Source organism: Lepidochelys kempii, chromosome 4 (assembly GCF_965140285.1).
Source record: "Lepidochelys kempii isolate rLepKem1 chromosome 4, rLepKem1.hap1, whole genome shotgun sequence".
Lineage (NCBI taxonomy): Eukaryota > Metazoa > Chordata > Testudines > Cheloniidae > Lepidochelys > Lepidochelys kempii.
In genome coordinates this window covers 28565439-28589387 of record NC_136383.1, presented here as the reverse complement: position 1 = coordinate 28589387, position 23949 = coordinate 28565439, and the positions used below count along the sequence as shown (strand labels likewise).

Here is a 23949-nt window from a genome sequence, read left to right as displayed (position 1 = left end):
TTCAAACACTTACTAAAATTACATGCCAAAATATGGACTTAAAAATATCCAAGGCACATTTCCTCCGTAGAATCCTGATCACAAACACCCACCCCAAAAAGTCTTCAAACTTTAATAGCACAGTGATTACCAAAAAGTCCTCCAAATTAGAGAATAACAATAGGCTTTTGTACCTATAAAATCTGTCGTATGCATATCTCTTTAACAGAATATTTATAGAGGAGACTCTAATTAAGAATATCAGCCTAAATTTCTGAGGCCTGGTCTACACTGTGGGGGGGGATCGATCTAGGTTTCGCAACTTCAGCTATGTGAATAACGTAGTTGAAGTCAACGTACTTAGACCTACTCACTGCGGTGTCTTCACTGCGGTGAGTTGACTGTGGCCGCTCCCCCATCAACTCTGCCTGCGTCTCTCGTGGTGCTGGAGTACAGGAGCTGACGGGAGAGCGCTCGGGTTGATTTATCGGGTCTAGAATACATGTGATAAATCAACCCCCTGCTGGATTGATCGCTGCCTGCCGATCTGGTGGGTAGTATAGACGTACCCTAAGAGAGACATGTCTTAAAGATATTTAAAATATATATCTGGGGGCAGCCCAAGGAATTTATAGGGGGTTAGAGAAGGGAGTTGAAAGCAGCAGGTTTTAGACCCCATTCTTGTATTTGTTCTCACTCAGTTTTTTGTGGTTTTTTTTGTTTGTTTGTTTTGTTTTTAGTTTTGGCTGTTGCCTGGGTAAAACGTAGTCTCCTAACCACTTACGGATCTAATCCAGCTTTCATCCGCCTATTTTCATTTCTTGCCTTTGCATATGGGGATGTAGCTACTGTAGCACATGCACTAATATTCCGGTTCCCTTGGCAGATATTTGAGAAATCAGAGGAGTTGTGTTTATTAGCATCAGAAAGAGAGAAGCTGCTCTCTGAAGTGGCTGATAAGGAGGCTAGACTTCAAGGCATGACTGACGAAATCAGAATATCAAAAGAAGACCTAGCCAGTACCCAACTGAAGTATGTAAAGGCTGATCAGGAGTACCTAGAGCTCAAAGGCCACCATGAAGAACTTGAGCAAAAATTGTTGGCTGCATCTGGAGAAAGTGAGCAACTGAAACACCAAGTAGAACATCTATCTGACGAAGCCCAAAAGCTTAAAACTATTGTGGACAATGTGAGACTAGAGGTTAGTGCCTTCCACCTTTTCTATGGAATAGTCACTGAACAACTCACTCATAGTAAAGTCCTCCTTGAGAAACTCTTAAACTGAAGTTGCACAAATATATCTGTAATAGCTTCCACAATCTGTGACAGAAGATTCTATAATAATTGGGTATTTCACAAAGGCCTTTACTGCACCTGACCTGCTGGTACTGTGGCTATTTTTGAACACTAAAATTGGATAAAATAGATGTAATAATCTGGAAAGTATTTTCTTACTAGCTGAAGGCCTACCATAGAGTATATTGTGATCAATAGACAAGATGTTTTGGTTTGAAATATGGAGTTTTTTCTTTTGTTTACCTAACAACAACTTGGATTTGTCTCCTAAACACTCTATACAGTTGTTTGGGTTTGTTTTTGTTTTGTAAATAGATCACCAGGCTTGTATACCTCTTTCTTCCTTCCCCAAACAAGTTCTTCAGATATCTGGGGAATAGGGTAAAACTTTTTGCCTTTCCTCTCCCTCACATTTGGATTTGTGCATAGCATAAGAGGCAGAAAATGAACTTAGTAAAGCTTTACTGCTACAGCCTATTACTTTATTAAACTCCTCACCTCTTAATACAAACAATTTTGCAAGGGTTTGATCCAAGCAGGATTAGCCATTGGAGCCACCTGACTGATAAACCAGCCCATCTAAACAAGGTCATGAAAAGATAAGTGTGCAATAGTGCAGCTTACCAATGCCAGTGGATGGGTGCTCACATGGATGTGTAGTAACACCATGATTTTAGCACTGTGGCAGTATTTCATGGTGAATGGATTATTTTTTTTTTTTTACTACATATTAAACACTCTGTAAGCCCTCACTACAAAGCAGTCTGTTAGTCAATATCCCGTTGAAGTTTATGGGAAGGACTGTGCAGTAGGACTATGATGTCACACAGATTGAGTGGCAGAGATGAAACATCTGCTTCCTCTTTCATATACCATACTCTTCTTCCCGTCCCTTCCCACAGTCTTTCCTTTAAAATATTTTCATCTTTAACATGATTGTGTGGACAGGCCATCTTGCAATATGCTAAGCAGTTGTCTCCCATCCTCCCTGCCTCCACCCTGACTCCCACTAAAGTTGATAAGAGTGGAGCCATCTTAGCTCCTCACAGAATTGGGCCTCTACCTGCTACACAATTGGTTTTTATTTAGTTAAAAAAAAAATAGAAACTGAGGTCTCAAACTTGAGAATGAGTGCATACTTTAGTGCCCTACATGGCTAAAATCCATAATCCTATTATACTACTAAAAGTATGCTATCGTAGAAAGAGGGGGAATTTTGCCAAAAGAATGGTCAGTGGCATAAAGATATGTATAGATGTAATTTCTATATAGCCAAAAAAAGCTCAGCAGACTAATATGTCCAGACACCATGCCCTAAATTGTGGACTTCTGGCACTGAAATTGATGCATGATGTCATGTATAGGAATGCACTTTTTTTTAATTTAGATTGGGCAAGAATGTAATCCAGGAACTAGGATGGACAGGACTCAATTGTCAGCTAATGAAAGCTATGCTTTTTATTAAAAGGCAAATACATACAGGGTTGGGGAAGAATGTTTGAACACAGTATTTGACTCTCCATTATAACCTTTAATATGCTTGGACTTCCTTACATTAAAGCTCTCCAGCAAGATCCAAGAATTGCAAGAAAAGACTGCTGAGCAGGAACAACTTCTTGGTGTGAAAGAAGAGCTCAGTCAAGCTCAGCAGAAGTTGAGTGAAATGGAGCAACTGAAAGAGATATCAAAAACTAATGAATCTAGAATGGAGGCCGAGAGGATGGAGAAACTGGCAATTGCTCAGAAACTCCATGAAAGTCAAGAAGAGGTCAAAATTCTAATCCAGGAAAGAGATGACCTGAAGCAAAAACAAGAAACTCTTCAAAGTGAGACAGACCAACTCAAGGAGGATATACAGGAGACAATTGCAATGGTAAGAAACTGATGTTAATCAAAATGAATAATTGTGCAGCAGTGCGGAACGCTACAGAAATGCCTAGAAATAGTATTGAAAGATAAGGAATAGTGGAGGAAAAGGAACCTGTAATAAAACCTCTTCCATCAGAATAGTTACTGATATGTCGTGAGTTCATTTTGATGTGTATAATTCTCCTTCTGTGTGAAAGAACATCCTGGCACAGGAAGAACTGAGAAATGCGCAAAGCTCTCTCAAGCAGTACCAGAAGACTATTGAGGAGTTGGAGAAAGATATTTCAGAGAAAAGATCTGAGATTCTAAATGCTGAAGATTCTCTAGGAGAAACTGTTGGTGAGCTAGAGCTCAAGGTAAGATGTCAGATCAAATTTGAAAATAACACTGTCAATTCACAACTTGGTTTAAAATTTTAGATATGTGAAAATAGGCCGCCAATGCCTATCTTGCACAATCTCCTCATCTTAACCATTGTTCTTGAAACCTTCTAGTCAGTAACTGGGATCAAGAATGGAGCTCCCTCTAGGAGCTGAACCTCTACTATTTGCTCCTCTGGCTCTTCCCATATTCTTCAAATCATGAGGTCTTCAAACAAGATGTAGTAGTAGTAGTAGTAGGACATCTGTTAGCTAAACTGTGAGGTAAGGCTGTGGAAGGTGATTGAGCAACTGAGGTGTAAAAGAAAGGTGGTCCAGGTCTTTATATCATTCATTGGGGTCAAATTCCTGCCTTGGTATTAAATAGCAGAGTGAATAAATGTCATTCATGTTTAATTTTTTCTCTAAGTCTTTGAGTGAATGGTATTCTTTTGGATACCCTGTCTTTTTAGATTTTGCAGCTGACTGAAGAGCTAAAACAAGTCACTTTACAGAGAGACCAACTCCTTGAAGAAAAAGGCTATATTAAACACCAGGAAGAAAGTGATCAACTTCCTTTGCTACAAGAACAAATCCTGTCTCTTATCCAAGAAAAGACTGTATTGCAGCAAAAGTTGGAGAGTCTACAAGTGGAAAAGAAACAGTGTGAGGAATGCACTTCACCGGTAACTATTGAGAAGTCTGATTTCCTAATAACTATTTTCCAAATTTAGCTAATGTTTGATATTATTTAATCTCTTATTTGAAGAGTAATAACAGCATTCAAAACACAAGACCTTTTTCTCCTTCTAAAGGAGTTAACTGTTCTCCAAGTAATTGTGCACATATACATTCCAGTGTAAGTGTACATGTGCCCAATTCCATCAAGTCAGAGTTTTGCCAGCAGTTCCATTAGATTATGGAGGTGCCCCTGCTCTGCTCATGTGCTGAGCCAAGGGCATAAAAGGGGCATGTCTGCCACCTCCCTCTGTTTTTTCTCACTGCTCATAGGGGAAGTTGGTCCTCCCAGTAACTATTGGCTTTGGTTCACCAGCTTTCAATTAATCTTGTTTTTTTGTGGATAGTTAGTTCAGTGGTATAAGTTAGCAAAGTTAGTTTAGGTAGTCTGCTGGGTTTGGTGTGGAAAAAATCCCAAGTCTTTAAGCAGCATGCCTATGCGTGTGGCCTTTTGTCACAGATAAGCACAGAAGCTGCTTAATTTGTCAAGGTGAGGGGCATGTGAGGGAGATGGGCTTTATTTGTACCTCCTTCCCTACCAGAACTTAAAAACAGACGGATTTCTACCTCAAAGTTCCTCTTATGAAGTGGGCAACTCATCCCTCTTCAGAACTGGACCCTGATCATGAGAAGACTAACTCAGCAGTGCCCCTGCAGCTGCTCCGGATTCAAAGCACAAATCTGGAGACAAGTGCTGCTTTTTGTCCTCTTCAATGACCGCCTCAAAGTGTTCCAAGCATCCTTCCAACTCTGACAGGCAATTGAATCCCAGCCTTCACTTCATAAGAAGGCTTCCAGCAGGTCCTTTGGTGGAGTATCAACGCTTTCTCATAGGTGTAGTCACTCACCAATTCCACCTGGGGCAATACCATACACTTTGCCTCCTTCAGGGGGCTGTTTTAAGACTGGTGTCTTCACCTTTTATGAGGTCCCTCTTCAGCACCCCCGATTGAGAAGCTGTCAGCACAGCTAGCAATGTTGTCTGAACACCTTCTTATCTTAGTGCCTTTGACTCCATAGGCCTTACTGAATGCCGCGAATCTTCTGTGCCTTACCTTACTGGACTCTCCATGTTGCACCCACAATGGCAGCTGCAATGTGTTTGGTACTGGCAGCACCGTCAGTGCCCTCAACATTTGTAGGAACAGTTCAGTTCTTTGCTAGCACTGCCAGCTCCAATCACCTCTCTGACGTTCCAGCCACCTTGTTCATTGGTTTTGTTGGATGCTTTTGAAGTACACCCACCTTCATAAGCTTCAATGCTCGAGCTGCAATTTCAAAGCACTTGGCAAAATACAATTGAAGTTTTTCCCTTTTGAAGGGTCTTATCTCAGAAAACAGATGATACCATGCCCACCTTAAAAGCTCCCAAGTGACTCTATCCATTGGGGTCTGCACCCCAACAACAAAGAGGAAACTGTTTGGACCTCAAGCTTACTTTAGATCTTCCTTTTAGCAGAGGTCACAGGATGCTGCCACGAGACGGTCTAGGCCTCCTTGATGTCACAAGTCAGCATCATCTTCAGGAGGCAATTCTCACCAGACATTTTTTGACTATGAAGCAATAATTTTGACTGCTCAGTTGAGGATAGTACCCCAACCACATCTCTTTTCTCCCTTTGGGAAGCCCCTATCCCTCTTTGAAAGTTTGGAAAGATTGTCAGACAAGTGGATGCTCAGCACAGTAATGGAGGGTATGTTATCCAATTCACCTCCCTCTACTTTCCCGACCCACCTCCTCTATCCCTTTTGTGACCCAACTCATAAGAACATATTGCTTCACAAAGTTTGGTCTCTGAAACTGAGAGCAACAGAGGAGGTCCCCAGCCAGCTCACGGGGAAAAGATTGTATTCTGGGTACTTCTTGGATCCCAAAAGACTAGTGGGTTTTTTTGCCCTGTTCTAGACCTTAAAAAACTAAACTGTTTCATCAATAAATCCATTCTTATCACTCATCTTCTCTACAGTAAAGTATAAGTGGATGTGAATGAGATGCCATCTATATCATATCCATCTCTGGGAGATGTAAATGTATATACAGTATTGCCAGAAATACACGACCAGCCAACCTGTTTTTAAACATTGTAATTTTAGATTTTTCCTTTATGGAACAGTTGTCATAGGAAAAACTTACCTGGTTTATGAATAAATGTCTTGACTCCATTAAGAAAAATACGTGGCAATAAAGATTTAATATCTTTAAGAGATTCAAAATGTTGATTAACTTTCATTTATGGCATTGAATGTGACAAATAGTCCATCCAATATACAAATATTATAATCTTTGACCTCTCCAAATGAGTTGTTAAAGAATTGCTTTGACTTTTCTTTTTGAATAAAACAAAAAAATCAAACAAAACCAACAGCTGCAACAAAAGTCTTCTTAGCAGGGACAAATACTTGGCTTGAAAGAAGAGTAGAGGCACTCAGAAGAGGCTGCATGAAATAGAGGAATTGAAAACCAATAAATCTGGAAAAAAGTTTTCAGAGCGCTCAAACTTCAGGAAACAAAAATTGTCAGGAAACAAAAACTGTAGCACAGGAAAGAGATGATCTGAAAACACGAGAGACTCTCCAAAGTGAGAGGGACCAGTTCAGAGAGGCTATCCAGGAATCAATTACAATAGTAAGAAATGTCCAATTTTAAAACTGTATTAAAAGAATTTAAAGTATCTTTATGAACACTGGGATAGTAAGGTTTTTTTGAACAGACACTTAATGTTCACTTACAACAAATCTTTTTTTCATGTCCTATGCTTAAAGAATGCAGAGATGCAGGAAGAACTGAGAAATGCTTACAGCTCTCTCAAACAGCATCAGGAAACTATTGAGGAGTTGAAAGGAAATATTTCCGAGAAGGAAACTCAACTCTCCAAAGTTCAAGAGACGCTAGGGAAAACAATTAATGATCTGAAGCAGAAGGTAAGACGTAACTTATTAAAAATTTGTTTAACACTGCCTTCTGTGTTCTCTGCAGACTTGTATATAGCAAATTTATGATCTGTGGAATCCTAATTTCAGTTTGTAACTTCACTAAAATATGTCTTTTCCCAACATGGTACTTTGGGTGCTGTCCAACAAAACAAAATACTTCTGAAAAATGTAAAGGGCAGTGAAAACCTAATATAACTAACCTCACAGCTACAAATTGAGTAGGAATTGTAGTAAATAAATGTAACTAACAATTTTGGGGTGAAATTGTGGCTCCATGTGAGTCAATGTTAAAACTCCCATGGACTTCACTAAGGGCCCGGATTTCACCCTTAATATGTATGAGAAGGCTTAGATTTTTTTCTTAACTATCTGGAGGAAATCTTTTGATGTAGTTCTAGATCAATTGCCTACATATTATAAATATTCTTTAAACTACTTTAAAAAGTCCTTTTTGACCCTCAAACTCTAAGGTTATCACAGACAATCTCAAGTTTCTAGGAGCTTTTTAAATTCTGATGCATACATCTAATGTGGTAAAATGAAATCTGAAATATCTGAATATTCACTAGCATAAAGCCTGACAGTAGTGTGAAAAACTATAAATGGGCTTGGATGGATTAGATATTTATCAGTAAATGTTAGTAAACATCTATTTCACACACAACCAACAAAAAAACCTTCAATAATCAAAATTTACAGCTAAGTAAAGTAAGATGACTGTTGCCTGAGAACTTATTACTTTGATTTAAGGTTATTTACTTTGTATATATTGACGTGATGTTGGCAACTTGTTTTTAAGTTTCAAGATTTAGCTTTTTGAATCTCAACGTCTGTCATTAAATAACTGATCCTCCACACTATTGTCTGACACATACCCCACAATTTCCTGAAACTATGAAAATTTAAATCAGTAAAAACTGAAAACATGCTTAAAATACACTTCTGTCAATATAAAAAATTGAATTCTTCTAAGCCTAACCATAAACCACTTTCATGTGACCATAAAATTGGACTGTTGATTTTTCACCCATAAATTACTCAAATAAATCCTATTGAAAACTTTTATTGGGCTGTGATGAAGTCTGTCAAATGTTGCTTTATTTTACTATCAAAGGTTAATAATAAAGGAAATGTCTCATTTAATAGGGTATAAAAAACACTATTGGTAACAAGCCAGTGAACTTACCGGTAGATCATTCCTATGAAGTGTGCACCAAACATGGATTTTTCATAACAGAATCGGTATATTAGGTCGAAAAAAAGCTTTTCTCACTTAAAGTAATCACAGAATTTAATGAAGCTTTTTTTGTGTGCTATACCCTTGATGATCATTCCAATTCTTGTTTTCCTTTTAGGTCATTCAGCTATCTGAAAACCTGACTTTTGTCTCTTGTGAACATGACAAACTACTAGCGGAAAAAGAACGTATAGAACAAACAATGAATGAACGTATATGTCCGCAGCTGCAGGAGGCCTCTTCAGTTACTCAAGAGAGAGATGAGTTTCAGCAAATTCTAGCATGTGTTAGAGCAGAAAGAGACCAGTTAAAGGCGGACATAGAGGAAAACAAAGAGAGGGTATGTATCAAACCTCTCTTTGGGGCTTAAATTTACTTGCAAATGTTCAGAATGGTTTAAACTGTTTTACAGTTGAATTCCTGAAACTGACTCTTGGCCAGGTTCGCTCCCACAATTACCACAGGTTGTGTTTTGCGGTCACCAGAGGGCAATGAAGATTTGACTCTGGCAGCAGTGTTTAGGCATGTTCTTCTACCTGTTAAACAAATGTTCCTAAAACTTTAGAAGTACACACTTAGTTTCTATAACAGCATATAGCAACAGTGATTCTGCATTTAACTTTGAATACAACTATGTAGAACAATCCATGTTTAACGGTAACAGGAGATTTGAGCTCCTGGATAATTCAGTCCAGGTTGAGTTGGATTAGGGGAGGTTAGTCCGAGGAAGGAAACCAATTGGCAACACATTTTCCCCCCTCTATATTAGAAGTAAAACAATGCCATGGTCTCTCAAAGCACAGCATATGTATGCAGCAGATGCCAAAGCTGATGCTCTATTTTATCTGTGATTGTGTTGTACCTGGCTTCATCAATCCTACCTTGTCTGGAAGCAGGTATTCGTGAAAGGCTTGTTATTTTGCTCCCATTAACTTCAGAATCTGATTTTCATCATTTGCAAGGTGAAGCTATTTTCTATAAGTTCAATAAACTCTGGTCAGGAATATAGGTTTTAAGTAAACTTACCAAAGACTGAACTGGAATCACTGATTATAACAGGAATGCTAGTACCCTGACTACTTGGGGAATTGGAGTATCCCAAGTATTTCAGTAGGGTAGCAGACTAGAACTCCTGATGGATCTTAATGGCTTCAAGCTTTAAAGCACTGAAATACTTTTGTACACACTACAGGTGCAAGTGCATAGACCCAAGTAATCAAATTATTCTTCCATTCAGATATTGATCTTAATAGAACAGCAATTGTAAGTACATACATACCTGTTCCATGAAGTGTACTGTGTGGGATTCTTTGCTACTTACCCAGCTTTAGAACATTGAGCTTGAGAAAATTCTTGCTATGATCACTAAGCATGGACTCAGCAATCTCTTCTATTATATTCAGAAAACCATCTGAAAGGCAACCTCCTCATACCCAAATTTACTAGTCTGTCTTAATTGCACATCTATGTTCTTATTTGCCTTTTGAAGTTGGCAAGGATTACATTTCCAGAAAGAGAGCCACCCATGTCCTTTTGGAATGCTTAGAGGTGGGAGGTATCGATAGAGGCTAAACTGAATGTTCATGGCTTTCAAATAACAGACTTAATAGGTATGTTCTCTTTTAGAACCCTTGAACAGTTGTGATTACCGTTCCAATTTGATAGAATACAGTGAAGTCACTTTATAAGTATCATGTAATGTCTTGTGTTTGTCTGTGAAAATTCAGGCAGAAATGGAAAATCTACAGGAGGAGCTGAAATGTCAGAAACAGCAGGTTGATGCCCAGAAGAATTTGATTGTAGAGAGAGAAAAGGAGTTGTTGAAGACAGAAGAAAAACTAACAGAAGAAACAACACAACTTAAAGAGAAGGCAAGTACTGTAGCAAGACAGCAAGGACTACTTTCCAGGATAAAGAACACTTACCCAACATACCGGACAAGTAGCTTTTTGGTTATCTTTGCTAGTACTAAAAACTTCTTATGGGCGAGGTTCAAAAGTCCTTGGCATGTTTTCAGGACAATGGGAGCTGGCTGGATGCTGGACAGTCCTGAATATCTGCCTCACAACTGTCTTCATCCTGATACCTTGGCAACTCTTCCTGCTTGCTCATATAGGAAGATCCAAATCCTGAGTTTGCTGTCAGTGTGTCATGAAAATGATTGAGGTGTCACCCACAGATGACATGAACTATGGGCACTTGGTTAAGAAGCACAAAAATGAAAACTTTCATTCTTATGTTTCTTAGCCATATATAAAAATATAAATAAATCTGTTGCTTACAAGAAGTTTCAGAGAGAGGAAAAAAGTAGTGTCTAACGTTAAACCAGACAAAAGAATGGCCCTTATCCCAGGGAAAATATCTTCCTGGTGTTTAAGGACTCTCATCCTGTGTCACCTAGTAGTTTCTATTCTGACTACGTCCTCAAAGATAAGACTAAGATTGAACAAAAGCATAACAAAACTGTAATTATAGTGCAGGCAATCAGATGCCAGTGCATCAGTACTCATGCTCACAAAAGATACATCCATTCCTTCAAAAGGGAACTTTTGTTTCCAAAGGACCTTGTAGAACAAGAGATAGGAAGTACTTAGCCCTCATTCTTTTTAAAGGTAAAAATGTCATGGTGCTGAGAGTTAAAAGTGACTGTAGTGAAGTATACCTAGTTGGCAGCTTCCTACTTGGAGACTGTATCCTGCAGCAAGGGTGATATCTTCTAGTTAGCTCCTCAGAGGTCAGATGTGGTTAGGACAATGGACAGGAGAGAAACACTCCAAAAAAGATCAGTTCAGTATAAAACAGTTGAACATGAACTTGGGTATCTGACTCTTTTTTCTCCTTCCTTTCGATTCTGAAACTTCATTCCTTCAGAATATGCAGTGGTGTTATATCCTGGAACCAACATGGTTACTAGAGAGAAAAGGTGGGTGAGGTGGTTACCTGAACAATTTAGAGCCCCTCTCCTTTCCGCAGGTCCAGTGGCCCTCTATGGGTTAGTGGGACCTTTTCACAATGAAAGAGCCTTCACACAGTAATACCCTTAATCTATATTTATTAGCAATTAAGCAACAGAATGCACATGCCAAGCATTCCAGTGATCACAACTCCGTAAAGCGGACGGAGTTCTCCTGATGGCCAGTCAGGATCAAATTGTCTGGGGCTCCGGCTTCTGCACAAGTGTGGTGTCATGCAGTGTATCAGAGGTCTAGCAGTTTGTTCTTGAGCTGTCTCCCAGAGTTAAATTCCAACAAACTTTTCTTCTGATTCTTGTGTAATTAAAATGAGAGTTTTTTAATCTGTACCTTAACCAATTATTTCACTCAAAACGTAACTATTAAAAAATACGAACCAATTATTTTACATAATATGACTATACAGAGGTTCACGTGCCTAGGACCTGCCTACCCATATATCTTTTGCATTTTTCAAAGTTTGTTAAAACATTTCAAGGTCTGCTTATTTTTATGACTTGTATGCTTGTTGGTGGGATGCACTCTCAGGGTAGGAATGTTTAATCAGCAGTAGATTGTGACTCCCTACTCTTTCAAATATTCTCTCTTATTTCACAAAATAACCCCTAATGGGCTATTTCCCTAGCAATAGCTACACCTCATACTTTTTACTTATCCTCAAAAGCAACTTCCACCAAGAAACCCTCACAGACACCAGTAAAAAACTTGCTGAAACTCAAGTTGTATCTATCCCTCTTAGTAATGTTGCAGCTGGCATTTTGTTTTATCTGCCTAAGCCAAGGCCAAATTTTCGTGACTATAGATTTTTGTTTCTAATTTATAGTGGCTGAGCATACAAGATGACTGGGGGCGGGTCATGTCAAGTCCAAGTCTCTCCCAACAAGGTAATACCTTTTATTGGACTGACTTCTGAACCTGAAGGACCTGAAGAATAGCTCTGTATAAGCTCAAAAGCTTGTGTGTGTGTGTCTGTCTCTCCCCCCGCAAAGGAAGTCAATCCAATAAAAGATTACCTCACCAACCTTCTGTCTCCTTCAGAATATGGCAAAGACATTAAGTCACAGAAAAACGCCTTGCCCACGCCTTGCCCACTGTGTGTAAATGTTTTTGTTGGGCTATCAATACTAGTTAAATTTCAAAGGGTAATCTGGTGTAGCAACTTGATTATGTGTTTATAAAGAAAAAGAGAGGTAACATTTATTTTTAGACTTTGACTGAATGTTTACATCTGTTCACCATGCTGCTTCCTGTAACTTTTACCTGAATGGTGAAATTTGGGGGGTACGATTTATATGAAAGTTTGTAAACCAAACAAAATTACAATATGTATTCCTTGTATGTTTTTAATAGATAGAAAAGTTGAATGAAGAACTAAACTTAGTCTCTGGTGAAAGGAATCAATTGCTGAGTGAACTGAGAGAAAAGACAGAGGGCGAGAATGAATGTATTCAGCAATTGGAGGAACAAAGTTCCTCATTAACAGCAGAAAGAGACAAACTCCAGCACATGCTGGAGACTGTTAGAGCAGAGAAGAACAAACTCGAGGTGGACCTTCATGAAAGCAATCAGAAGGTACAGCAAGTGTCGAGTAAAGTGTAAAAACATTTAAGTGTGTTGTGTTTTGTTCTTGCAGCCCTCCCGATAGGCCTAGAGGCATCTGACACCAATACCTATGTTAATAGTAATTGTGCTTTTAAGAATGCAGTAGTTAGAGATGCTTTCATCTTTATCTAGGGCTCAATACCTAATTGAGAGCATTGGTGGAAACTTAAAAGGTGTGGCAGGCTTAAGGTATGTAAAATTGTGGAAAATCCTTTATAGTGAGACATAGACTGGAAAATATAGTGATACGCTAAGGTTTGTGTTGAAATGATGTTTATGAACACTTCTGCAGCTGCACAGCTTCTCTCCTTATTCATGACCAACAGATAATGCTTCTCATCTATGCAGTTCACCCAGGGTGAAAACAGGCATGATTCTGTACATCTTTAGCATGGTAGTAAAATTTTTACCAAAAAGATCCAATAGTTCATTACATCAGTTATTTCCTGGTAGTGGACATCCATAGCCAATTGTCTCTAGCAATTGGGATTGCTGGTGCTGTGCATCAGTGCCCTATGAATGGGACTCATCAGGGTGTGTCTTCAGAATGTTCTTTTGAGGACACGCGCTCACTTGCCAGATGCAATGCAAAACTAGGTGTGTCACCCACACTTTGCGTCCAAATGTTACTTTGTGGGCAGGTATAAACAACTAACATGCTGACAGCCAATCCAATTGACTCTCAGTTCCCTTCCAACTTACTATCGAAGCAAGTGTCACAGGATGGGGAGAACACCTGGAGGACTAACTTACTAAAGCTCAAGCACACATCCTTTTAGATCAGTTTAACTGCTCTCAGGTGTGTGTCTGAACAAAAACATAGACATGACCATAATCGGATAAGCAACCTCTCACCAATCATTCTTCCTACTTTAGGCATACTCTCTCCCAGTCACTATCCCTTTCCTCACTTGCCTTGCAAAATTAGCTAGGATTGTATTTGCAAGATGAGTCAATGTCCTTTAGGAATTCCTAGAGGAACTTAGGGTGGGAGGTGTCAGCTGAGAATAAACTGAATTTTCAGGGTTTCCAAACAGCAGACTTAATGAGCACGCTGACTTTTCTCTTTCAGAACCCCTAAAATGAGCACAATTGTTTATCTTTGTAGTTCCATACTGGTAGACTACAAGGAAGTCTCTTAAATATCATCATGTAATTCTTGTGTTTCAGTCTGTAAAAATTCAGGCAGAAATAGAAAATCTACATGAGGAGCTGGAAAAGCAGGTTGATACCCAGAAGAACTTGATGGTAGAGAGGGAAAGGGAGTTGCTGAAGACTGAAGAAAAACTAACAGAAGAAAGAACACAACTAAAAGAGAAGGCAAGTATGATACGAAGAAAGCAAGGACTGCTGCCTAGCTTTCTTTTCCAGGATAAAGAATATTTATCCACTAATGACAGGTTTCAGAGTAGCAGCTGTGTTAGTCTGAATTCACAAAAAGAAAAGGAGTACTTGTGGCACCTTAGAGACTAACAAATTTATTTGAGCATATGCTTTCATGAGCTACAGCTCACTTCATCGGATGCATTCAGTGGAAAATACAGTGGGGAGATTTATATACACAGAGAACATGAAACAATGAGTGTTACCATACACACTGTAACGAGAGTGATCAGGAAAGGTGAGCTATTACTAGCAGGAGAGTGCAGGGCGGGGACCCTTTGTAGTGATGATAATCAAGGTGGGCCATTTCCACCAGTTGACAAAAACGTCTGAGGAACAGTAGGGGGGGAATAAACATGGGGAAATAGTTTTGCTTTGGTAACACCCATTGTCTCTAAGGTGCCACAAGTACTCCTTTACTTATCCACTAAGTTACTTCCTATAATTTACTAGAGATAAAACTCCTGTTCACTCTACCTATTGTTAGATGTTATGACTGAATGTTTGCCTGAATTTGTTCACAGTGCCATTTCCTGTAGCTTATTAGAGTGGTAAATTTGGGGGATACTGTAACTTGGTTTGGTTTTTACAAAGTTGTATGTATTCTTTTTTTGATGTTTTTAATAGATAGAAAAGTTGAATGAAGAACTAAACTTAGTCTCTGGTGAAAGGAATCAATTGCTGAGTGAACTGAGAGAAAAGACAGAGGGCGAGAATGAACGTATTCAGCAACTGGAGGAACAAAGTTCCTCATTAACAGCAGAAAGAGACAAACTCCAGCACATGCTGGAGACTGTTAGAGCAGAGAAGAACAAACTCGAGGTGGACCTTCATGAAAGCAATCAGAAGGTACAGCAAGTGTCGAGTAAAGTGTAAAAACATTTAAGTGTGTTGTGTTTTGTTCTTGCAGCCCTCCCGATAGGCCTAGAGGCATCTGACACCAATACCTATGTTAATAGTAATTGTGCTTTTAAGAATGCAGTAGTTAGAGATGCTTTCATCTTTATCTAGGGCTCAATACCTAATTGAAAGCATTGGTGGAAACTTAAAAGGTGTGGCAGGCTTAAGGTATGTAAAATCGTGGAAAATCCTTTATAGTGAGACATAGACTGGAAAATATAGTGATACCCTAAGGTTTGTGTTGAAATGATGTTTATGAACACTTCTGCAGCTGCACAGCTTCTCTCCTTATTCATGACCAACAGGTAATGCTTCTCATCTATGCAGTTCACCCAGGGTGAAAACAGGCATGATTCTGTACATCTTTAGCATGGTAGTAAAATTTTTACTAAAAAGATCCAATAGTTCATTACATCAGTTATTTCCTGGTAGTGGACATCCATAGCCAATTGTCTCTAGCAATTGGGATTGCTGGTGCTGTGCATCAGTGCCCTATGAATGGGACTCATCAGGGTGTGTCTTCAGAATGTTCTTTTGAGGACACGCGCTCACTTGCCAGATGCAATGCAAAACTAGGTGTGTCACCCACACTTTGCGTCCAAATGTTACTTTGTGGGCAGGTATAAACAACTAACATGCTGACAGCCAATCCAATTGACTCTCCATTCCCTTCCAACTTACTATCGAAGCAAGTGTCACAGGATGGGGAGCACACCTGGAAGACTAACGTACAAAAGCTCAAGTACACATCCTTTCAGATCAGTTTAACTGCTCTCGGATGTGTGTATGAATAAAAACATAGACATAACCAGATGAGATCAAACCAATGGCCAGTGGAATTCAGTATGCCGTTTGACAGTGGCCAGTACCTATTGCTTCAGAGAAAGGTACAAGAAACGATGACTTAGGGGGCAGTTATGGAATAACTTGCCTTTAGGACATGTTTGCTCCTACATTCTGTTGGAGATTAGTTTATCATATCAAAGCATGAACAGTTTATCTTCTATCCAAAACCAGGGTGTAACCACAGTTCAAAGCCTCTTGCTAGAAATGGAAATAATTTACAGGGCAAAGACAAATCTGCTGCCTTTTAAGGCAGTTCACATAAAGGATAGAGAAAAGAGAGCTGAATTCCTCCACTGGCCTAGAAGGCACTTGTTTGGGTTTGATAGACAGTCAAGAAACATCCATTGCACCTGCAGAAAAGATCAGATCTCTAGAAGCAGGGACCCCTTCTTCATCTGGGTCTGTGCTACCTAGTGTTAATAAAATGGGAGGTTGAACACAAGAATGTTGTTAGCTTTGGCTCACTGTTGCTTTATGCTACCTAGACAGAACTCAATCAGGAAACTTTGTTCATTGAACTGGTCGTATTTTGTTTCTAGGCTAAGGAGAAACAAATCTTTGTTTGTACAGTGCCTGGCTCAGTGGGAACCTGGCCTGTATATGTTATTGTAATAAACAAGTTCTGGTGATGTCAGCTACACTAGTTTCTCTGGGATGGTTGATTGGAGTCCCATAACCAAGAACTATAGAAGGTGGGTAACAGGCCCTAGCAGTGTTCTTTTAGGTAGGCACATCAGACTCCCCATAAAATCAGTTGTCAAGATGATGGATTAGACAAGCGTATGCCTAGCCTCTCTAGTCCTAACGGCAGGGTGTAGAATAAGTTCTATCTATATCAAAACCACACTGCTTCTGTTGTGAGGAAGATTGTCATAGCTCCAGAAATCTTTTGACCCAAAATAAATTCTTCTTTCCACAATTCCTATGAAATATTTCTCCCATTTTGTTCCAGTCCTTTGCACCCCTTTGGAAGTTTGTGGCATCAGAGGGCCTTCTTAGAGCTCCAAAAATATATATCAAACCTATTGAGCACATGTGACAATTGTAGCACGTTGATCTCATTCTATCCAAAAGGCCAGGGCCTTGGCATCGCTGCAGGTGAGAAATTGAAATCCTACACCAGTTGGTATGGATCTGTAAGCATATGGAAGAACATCCCTGGAATCAGGACTCCCTATATAGAGTCCCTAGTGGCATTTTGGAAGTAGGGGGTGTCGGAGCATGGTCCAAGAAAGACTTTACAGAGTACACTTCAATTCCTTTGTAGATGCATCCTTTGTTAGGAAGGGGCTACTGGATTCATTCACAGATTATTTCTTAAATTATAAAGGTTTTGCTATGTATGTATGTGTATGTACTTCTATTTCTACCTGTTATTCCACCATAATGCCTGTTAATCTTCCCACCCCATTTCTGGGAATCACTGCTTGCTACTTCCCATTAGTGATGAATAAAGAGAAATTGTGCATCAGAATGAGAAATTTCATATATGATTTTATCCTGCTTCTCTCCGTCAACCCAGCTGGGTGGTCTGGCAAATGTCCGGAATACAATTTGTAACAAATTCCTTTTAGATTTCAGACTTAAACATATAGATGCCATAAGGTTAGTTAATTTAATTTCAAGATGTTGCCCTACAAATGCTGGAGACTGAGTTGAAGGCCAAGACTTAGTCCTAGAGCTTCCAGTAACAACCTTCAAATTCCATGTGTAAGCGGTACTATCCACTTTTGTAATGAATTTAGAGAAGCGACTAACAGAAAATTATCAAGAATTTTTTTTATCTCTTCTGATACTTAGAGAGAACAATTAGATAAGTAACCTCTTATCTATCATCCTTCCTAGTCCAGGCATACTCTTTTCCAGTCACTATCCCTGTCCTCACTTGCCTTGCAAAATTAGCTAGGATTGTATTTGCAAAATGAGTCAATGTCCTTTTGGAATTCCTAGAGGAACTTAGGGTGGGAGGTGTCAGTTGAGAATAAACTGAATTTTCAGGGTTTCCAAACAGCAGACTTAATGAGTATGCTGACTTTTCTCTTTCAGAACCCCTAAAATGAGCACAATTGTTTATCTTTGTAGTTCCATACTGGTAGACTACAAGGAAGTCTCTTAAATATCATCATGTAATTCTTGTGTTTCAGTCTGTAAAAATTCAGGCAGAAATAGAAAATCTACATGAGGAGTTGGAAAAGCAGGTTGATACCCAGAAGAACTTGATGGTAGAGAGGGAAAGGGAGTTGTTGAAGACTGAAGAAAAACTAACAGAAGAAAGAACACAACTAAAAGAGAAGGCAAGTATGATGCCAAGAAAGCAAGGACTGCTGCCTAGCTTTCCTTTCCAGGATAAAGAACACTTATCCACTAAGTTACTTCCTATAATTTACTAGAGATAAAACTCCTGTTCACTCTACCTATTGTTAGATGTTATGACTGAATGTTTGCCTGAATTTGTTCACAGTGCCATTTCCTGTAGCTTATTAGAGTGGTAAATTTGGGGGATACTGTAACTTGGTTTGGTTTTTACAAAGTTGTATGTATTCTTTTTTTGATGATTTTATAGATAAAAATGTTGAATGAAGAATTAAACCTAGCCTCTGGCGAAAGGAATCAATTGCTGAATGAACTGAGAGAAAAGACAGAGGGTGAGAATGAACATATTCAGCAACTGGAGGAACAGAGTTCCTCATTAACAGCAGAAAGAGACAAACTCCAGCACATGCTGGAAACTGTTAGAGCAGAGAAGAACAAACTCGAGGTGGACCTTCATGGAAGCGTGGAGAAGGTACAGCAAGTGTTGAGTAAAGTGTAAAAATATTTCTAAATGTGTAGTGTTTGATTCTTGTAGCCCTCCTGATAGGCCTAGAGGCATCTGACACCAATACCTATGTTAATAGTAATTGTGCTTTTAAGATCACAATAGATGCTTTCATCTTTATCTAGGGCTCAATGCCTGAGTGAAAGGATTGGTGATAACTTAAATGTGTGGTAGGCTTAAGGTATGTGGAAATGTGGAGCATCCATTACAATGAAACGTGAACTTGAAGTTTATACACTGCTATGGTAAGGTGTGTTGAAATGTGCTTATGAATAATCTTTCAGAAATACTTTGTTTGAGGCTGTATTTTCAGGTATTCACTTAAGTTGCAGAATAGGGCAATATACAGAAGTTAAATTGATTTTAAAACATCCAGTGAGTTTTATATTCACTTCATTTCTTTTCATTAAGTGAGTTTAGTGTTTATAAGTGGCAGATGTGTAGCACTAGGAGCTAAAGCACTCTCTTTCATCTACAAAACACATACTGGCCAGGCAGAAGTTTCCCATCACTGTTGTGGAGAGACCATCCTTTAAAATTAGGCTATTTCAGTTTTCGTGCGCAAACATTCATTGCGGGCCCTCTACTGAGATGGCCAATTAGAATAGTTATAGACTCAAGGAGCCCATCTATTTAGCTTAACAAAGAGGAGATTAAAGGGTGAATCAATTAGTGTATAAGGACCTACATATGGAAAAATATTTAATAATGGCCTCTTTAGTCCAGCAGTGAAAGGTGTGACATGATCTAATGGCTGGAAGCTGAAGGTAGACAAATTCAGATTGGAAATAATGCATAACTTTTTTGACAGTGAGATTTATTTATCATTGGAACAATTTACCAAGGATCCTGGTGGATTCTCTATCACTGCCAAATTTTAAATCAGGATTGGGTATTTTTCTAAAATATATACTTTGACTTATTTTGAAAGTTTAGTTATGGGCTGTGTTAAACAGGAGTTCAGACTAAATTATCGCAATGATCCTTTTTGGCTTTAATCTATGAATACAAATTGTGTGGATACTGTTTGTCCCGAATTAGGGTCATACCACTAGATAGGTGTTCAGTAATAACTTCAGATCATTAATGACATCACCTTGATTTCTGTCAATAATAGCAGGCATGCTGGAATCCTGTTTAGTCTTCTGAGCTGTCCAGTCCACCTAATGAAGTCTATTTTAAGTCAGTTGGGTTGTATTATGTAGATACTTATTTGCAGTGTCTCGGAGGATTAATTATAATACTGCACTATAAATGCCTTTTATTTTTATTAAATTAAAGACATTTTAAAGACCACCTGGAGAGAACACATGATCAATAGGATTAATATGTGACTCGAATCAGGAACTTCAGGGTGGTACTGACTTGTTGTAGAGCCTTGGGCAACTTGCCTTGTCCCACTGCCGTACATCAACCATCTGTAAAATAGTGATGAGTACTTCTCATTATATCCCTGGGATACAAGTCAGTCTTGTTTGTAGAACATTTAGCATTTGTATAATTCTTTACATTGTCTAAATATTACTTACAGCTGTTTTCCATTGGCATTTTGTTAGTTGAAGATTAAATTAAATCAAAACTGGATTCTTATTCCACTCTAAAATGGCAGGCCAGCCTAGGAAAGCAAAGTTTGAGCACTGTTCACACTCTGAGGCATGCCTGCAAAGAGTCACTGCAGACCCTCAAATCTTAGTTGCCAGACTGCTTAGAGTCCCATATTCCAGCACTTCACTGCAAGTTGCCTACCTTTTTTTCTTGGTTCAAAATCCCCTCAAAAGTTTGACACATTTTATATACTCTTCACACCCTTATGTTTAACTCAGTCATACCAAGAAGTACAAGAAATCAGTATTTGTTTATCACCTACAGTGCAAAAGGTAAAGCCATTGGTAAACTTTGACTGGCAGATGGATTGGGTGTTGTTTAGCATAAGCATACAAAGCATCAGGAAACAATGGGCAGCAAAGGCTACTGTACAAAGGACATGTAATTCAGACTTAGTGGAAATGATGCAAGGCCAGTGTGGCTGTCTGGTGCTACAAGGACAACCTTCAAACATCTGCAGGTGCTTCTTTTTTGTGAGAGGGGTTCTCTAATCAGGTGGGCCCCAATTAAATCCCTCATGGCTCTTGAGGGATCACTTTCTAGGTCTTCTTTACACCTCCTTCCACTTCCTCCTCCCTCCCCCCATCCCGCCCCCATCACTACACCCCATGCTGGAAGACTAGTGGAGTTAATATGAGTGGAAAAATTCTTACTTACTAACTTCTTGTAAAATGTGTCTACCAATCCATCTTGCCCAATGCCAGTTAACTCTCTCAATAAAAAGAAAAGGAGGACTTGTGGCACCTTAGAGACTAACAAATTTGAGCATAAATACATACAGCTCACTTCATCAGATGCTCACGAAAGCTTAAATAAATTTGTTAGTCTCTAAGGTACCAGAAGTCCTCCTTTTCTTTTTGTGGATACAGACTAACACGGCTGCTACTCTGAAAGCTGTCTCAATAAAGACTTCAAGTTAAGCTAATTCCTTTTTTCTCTGGGTGGTGTTGATACGTTGGGGGATGGGGAATCGCATTTTGAGACCTGACCTCATACTAGGAACAGACTGAAGTTTCCAATTTTTTTCCTCTGGTTTAAGAATCTTATACAGCTTTGGAATCACTTGTCAGGTTGGTAGGACTAATGTCCCCAGTGTCAACTTTCAAATATTTGAGCTGCACTCAGTAGGTGAGGAGAGGACAACCTCTCAGGGAGGTAGAGGAGACATTACTAGAAATAAGGATGCTTGCAGCTAAGAACTGTTCTAATCCAAAGCACAAGTATACAGTAACTCCTGGCTTAACGTTGTAGTTATGTTCCTGAACATATGCTACTTTAAGCGAAACAATGTTAAGTGAATCCAATTTCCCCATAAGAATTAATGTAAATAGTGGGGGGTTAGTTTCCAGGGAAAAAAACTTTTGCCAGACAAGACTATATTTTATATACACAGTATAACTTTTAAACAAACAATTTAATACTGTACACCGCAAAGATGATTGTGAAGCTTGGTTGAGGTGGTGAAGTCAGAGGATGGAAGAGGGTGGGATATTTCCCAGGGAATGCCTTACTGCTAAATGATGAGCTAGCACTTGGCTGAGCCCTCAAGGGTTAACACATTGTTGTTAATGTAGCCTCACACTTTACAAGGCAGCACAAATTGAGGGAGGGGAGACAGCATGACAGAGAGAGACACACCGAGTGTGTGAGAGACGCGCATTGCCCCTTTAAGTACGCTGACCCCACTCTGAGGACATTGCCTTTTTAAGTAGATCAGCAAGTTGAGACAGCAGCTGCTGCCAGCAAGCTCCCTCCATCGTGAGCCTTATTGTGTCCCTCCCTTGCTCGGTGAAGATGGGGTGTCCCCCTCCCACTCCTATACCCCAACATTAGCACCTCTCTCCCTGTGAGCTCCTGTGAGCATCTCCAAGGCAGTGTGGGGAGGGACAGCTGAACTGCCTGGCAACTGATAGCCTGCTTGGGCGGCTGCTGCACAGGGAATGTAGGGGAGCAGGGAGCTGATAGGGGGTCTGCCAGTCCACCCTGGTTCCAAGCCTCCACCAGCTAGCTCCAACAGGCTGCTCTTTCTGCAAGCAGTGGACAAAGCAGGCGGCTGCCAAACAACGTTATGAGGGAGCATTGCACAACTTTAAATGAGCACGTTCCCTAATTGATCATCCACATAACAATGAAACAACGTTAACCGGGACAACTTTAAGAGAGGAGTTACTGTACTTCCTTGTGAAGGCAAAACTATACCAATGTTAATGGCAGATCTATACATTTTTGTATATTTCTATATTTTTACCCATTCAAATTTAAGAAGGCACTGTGAGGAAAATGTGATTTTTTTTTGTTTTTCCTCCTTCAGGCATTTCAAAAATCTATTAATCACGGTGTCTCAGTGCCTCAGTGGGTCACAACTGAGAGTGCCAGATTCAGGACAAACTGCGGAGAAATAGGGCAGACTCACCCCAAACTGGTGGTTATTTTATCATTAGTTTATTCTAAGCCAGTAACAAAAGTAAACTTCTGTCTTATCACTCTGGTTAAGAAGTCAGAAAGACAGTCTCCTTAGGCATCCCAGCCCTTGTCTCACTACCGTAACCACTGGACTTTATGATGAGTGGTTACTGAAAGCCAATTTCATCTAATATAGGGTCCTTCCAATCTCAAAAGATGAAGCACTTGGCCAGGTCGGTATATAACTCAGATCTTGCCCAATAATCATGCTGCTGCCAATCCTTTAGTAAATAAAATCAAAAGATTTATTAAGAAAAGAAAAGGAGAGTTAAAATGATTCAATAATGGCAATATCCTTACATCAGGTTTATGGCAGTGATGTTAGACTGCCGACTTGTAAAGTTGCTCTGGCAACTTCCAAAAGATTGGAAGGTCCGCAGTCCAATGTTGTAAATCCACAGTTCAAAGAATCAGGGCAGGAAAGAGGCAAAACGGAGTTATTCCTGGAGTCTTTTATACCCTTTGCCATGTGCCTGGAAACTTTCTATTTCAAACAAAGCTCACAGTCCAGTCTGTGGAAAGTTACTGGCACAAGGTGGAGTCCAGGGTCACTTGAGTATATCACATGTCCTTGCAAAGCTTGACTCTCAGGGGGTAGACACTGGCCCCTTGGAGGCTGAGGCCGTCTGCAGGAAGAGCCATCTGGGCAGAATGAGTTTCTTCTATGGCCCATTGACAGCAAGGTGTCTTTGATGGGCCATGAAACTTGAATAGTCCATTAACAATGTGCTGTCTAGACTGGATATAAACTATCTTGTGGGTGTTACCCCAGGATAAAAGACAATTGTGATGCAGGTACATAGCCAGTATTCATAACTTCAGATACAGTGATAACTGGATTTAAATAGATAATATTTAGCAAGTCATAACTTTTCTATTAACAGTTTTTATATGACATACATACATTGTACAAGATTTGTTGCAATTGTCTAACAGTGGTAGCATCAA

General features: G+C 39.5%; 1 protein-coding gene across 1 annotated transcript in view; it reads left to right on the top strand.

Annotated features, from left to right (window-relative positions):
• The window catches only part of CENPE (centromere protein E), a 73370-nt gene that overhangs the window by 31624 nt on the left and 17797 nt on the right, over window positions 1–23949 (top strand). Inside the window, exons 23-34 of the mRNA XM_073340813.2 lie at window positions 866–1180; window positions 2837–3148; window positions 3342–3500; window positions 3977–4189; window positions 7005–7163; window positions 8531–8752; window positions 10140–10283; window positions 12735–12956; window positions 14157–14306; window positions 14997–15218; window positions 18260–18409; window positions 18679–18900. Coding sequence (XP_073196914.1) covers window positions 866–1180; window positions 2837–3148; window positions 3342–3500; window positions 3977–4189; window positions 7005–7163; window positions 8531–8752; window positions 10140–10283; window positions 12735–12956; window positions 14157–14306; window positions 14997–15218; window positions 18260–18409; window positions 18679–18900 — 2490 coding nt within the window. The remainder of the gene's footprint in view (window positions 1–865; window positions 1181–2836; window positions 3149–3341; window positions 3501–3976; window positions 4190–7004; window positions 7164–8530; window positions 8753–10139; window positions 10284–12734; window positions 12957–14156; window positions 14307–14996; window positions 15219–18259; window positions 18410–18678; window positions 18901–23949) is intronic.